We start from the raw sequence: 1,671 nt of genomic DNA, 5'->3' as shown, positions 1-1,671 counted from the left end.
TTTTTTTTGCACGTTTTGGGTTGCTGGAAGTAGGACTGAACATGTCAACTAAGTATCAAGCCAATCTAGTGCTTAACAACTTCACCTATGGGAGCTTCTTCACTTTCGATATGGATGGAAAATGCTTAACTATTTTTTGATCGGTAAATGTAAATTTCATTAATCAAAACTTTCAAATACAAATACACCAGGCATACCTGGGTAAAACAAAGCCAATCTTACATACAATTACTTCAGGCATACCCGAGTGATACAAAATAAGTAAAGTGCATAGAAACTCAATGACCAAACACTAAGGACTCGAAATGGATCAAGATATGTGGATACAAAGAGAACATAACTTTGTATATGTGTATCTTGATCCGTCTCACAATACAATCCAAGTGAGGTGAAAGGTCTGCAAAAATCTTCATGTTACGCGCTAACCAAATGTAGTAAACAGTACTTGCAAGTACAATCCTCTTAACCTTGCTAAGCCATGATGTCCCAGGAGCCTCTTTTTTCATCCACTTCAAAGCGCTAGCGAGTGTTAACATGGATCTTCTGATGCCAAGCCACTGTCTAATGCTCTTCCATAAGTATGATGTGGAAAAACATTCAAAAAATAAGTGTCGGCCTGTTTTCGCCATATGCCCACAAAGAATACAATTACGATCGATTTCCAAGTATTGCAATTTGTCTTTAGTTAGGAGTTTAGATTGAACCCCTAACCAAAGAAAAAATGAGTGCTTCGATGCTATGCAAGATTTCCAAACATCGGCAGCCCAAATCCTCTTAGTACCTTTCGACCGGAAGTATTCATATGCCATTTTTGTTCAGAATTTTCCATCAGTTGACCATGCCTCAAATATGTCCGAAACTGCCTGAAAACACCTACTGTTCTGTGCATTCACAACATGCTAATTTGTGGTTCTTCAAGAAGATGTAATCAAGTTGTTACCACCAACCACCTGAACGGACAGCATGGGCTGCCCTTGTGCATGAATCTGGGGTCGTGCAGCAGTTTTTTGCAACGTGTCCCTGATCTCCAACAGTTTTTTGAAGAGGGGAGTGATCTTTCTTTGGTAAAACATCCCAAATACAAGCCCCTTTAAGATAAAATTGGTTAACCCAACGTATCCAAAGGGTATCTTTTTTTTCATGAATATTTCATAGAGATTCAGCAAGTAAAGCTAAATTTCAACTCTTTAAGTCCTTCCACCCGAGACCCCCTTCATCATTTGGAAGGAAAATATCCTCCATGGCACTAAAGGCTTCTTGGATCCCCAAATAAATTTTCAACGAAGGCTAATAATCCTTGAGATAATTGTAGCCAGGATAGGGAAGATAGAAAGCCAAAAACACTCTCAACACCTTGAAGGACCACTCTAATTAGTTCCACCTTGCCCACATAAGATAGCGAAGAGCAATTCCAAGCACCAATATAAGTTGTAATTTTTTCAAGAAAATGAGCATAACAACTAACTTTGAGCTTTTCCGAAGCAAGAGGGATGCCCAAATAACGGGATGGCATAGTACCCTTCGTGAAATTTGTGAATTCAAGAATATCATCAAGGTCTTGGCCATGAATACCAGCTGTATACAAGCTGAATTTTTGGATGTTCATTCTTAAACCCGATACAAGATCAAAGTTTGGAAGGTAATCCATTAGAATTTGCACTGACATAACAT

General features: G+C 38.7%; 1 protein-coding gene across 1 annotated transcript; it reads right to left on the bottom strand.

Annotated features, from left to right (window-relative positions):
• Nucleotides 1-159: 159 nt before the first annotated feature.
• LOC111381837 lies at nt 160-809 on the bottom strand. Its single transcript, XM_023005679.1, has 2 exons — nt 377-809; nt 160-197 (listed from the first exon to the last, which is right to left on the bottom strand). Exons 1-2 carry the CDS (start codon nt 807-809, stop codon nt 160-162), a joined length of 471 nt encoding a protein of 156 aa, XP_022861447.1.
• Nucleotides 810-1,671: the final 862 nt, after the last annotated feature.

The sequence above is a fragment of the Olea europaea genome, unplaced genomic scaffold (genome assembly GCF_002742605.1).
Source record: "Olea europaea var. sylvestris unplaced genomic scaffold, O_europaea_v1 scaffold23826, whole genome shotgun sequence".
Classification (NCBI taxonomy): domain Eukaryota; kingdom Viridiplantae; phylum Streptophyta; class Magnoliopsida; order Lamiales; family Oleaceae; genus Olea; species Olea europaea.
This window is presented reverse-complemented; position numbering and strand designations above follow the sequence as displayed.

Coding starts and splice junctions, on each gene's coding strand:
- LOC111381837 (XM_023005679.1), bottom strand. CDS start 809: ATGGCATATGAATACTTCCGGTCGAAAGGTACTAAGAGGATTTGGGCT. Junction 198..376: donor CCTTTCACCTCACTTGGATT/GTATTGTGAGAC, acceptor TGTTTTACCCAG/GTATGCCTGGTGTATTTGTA.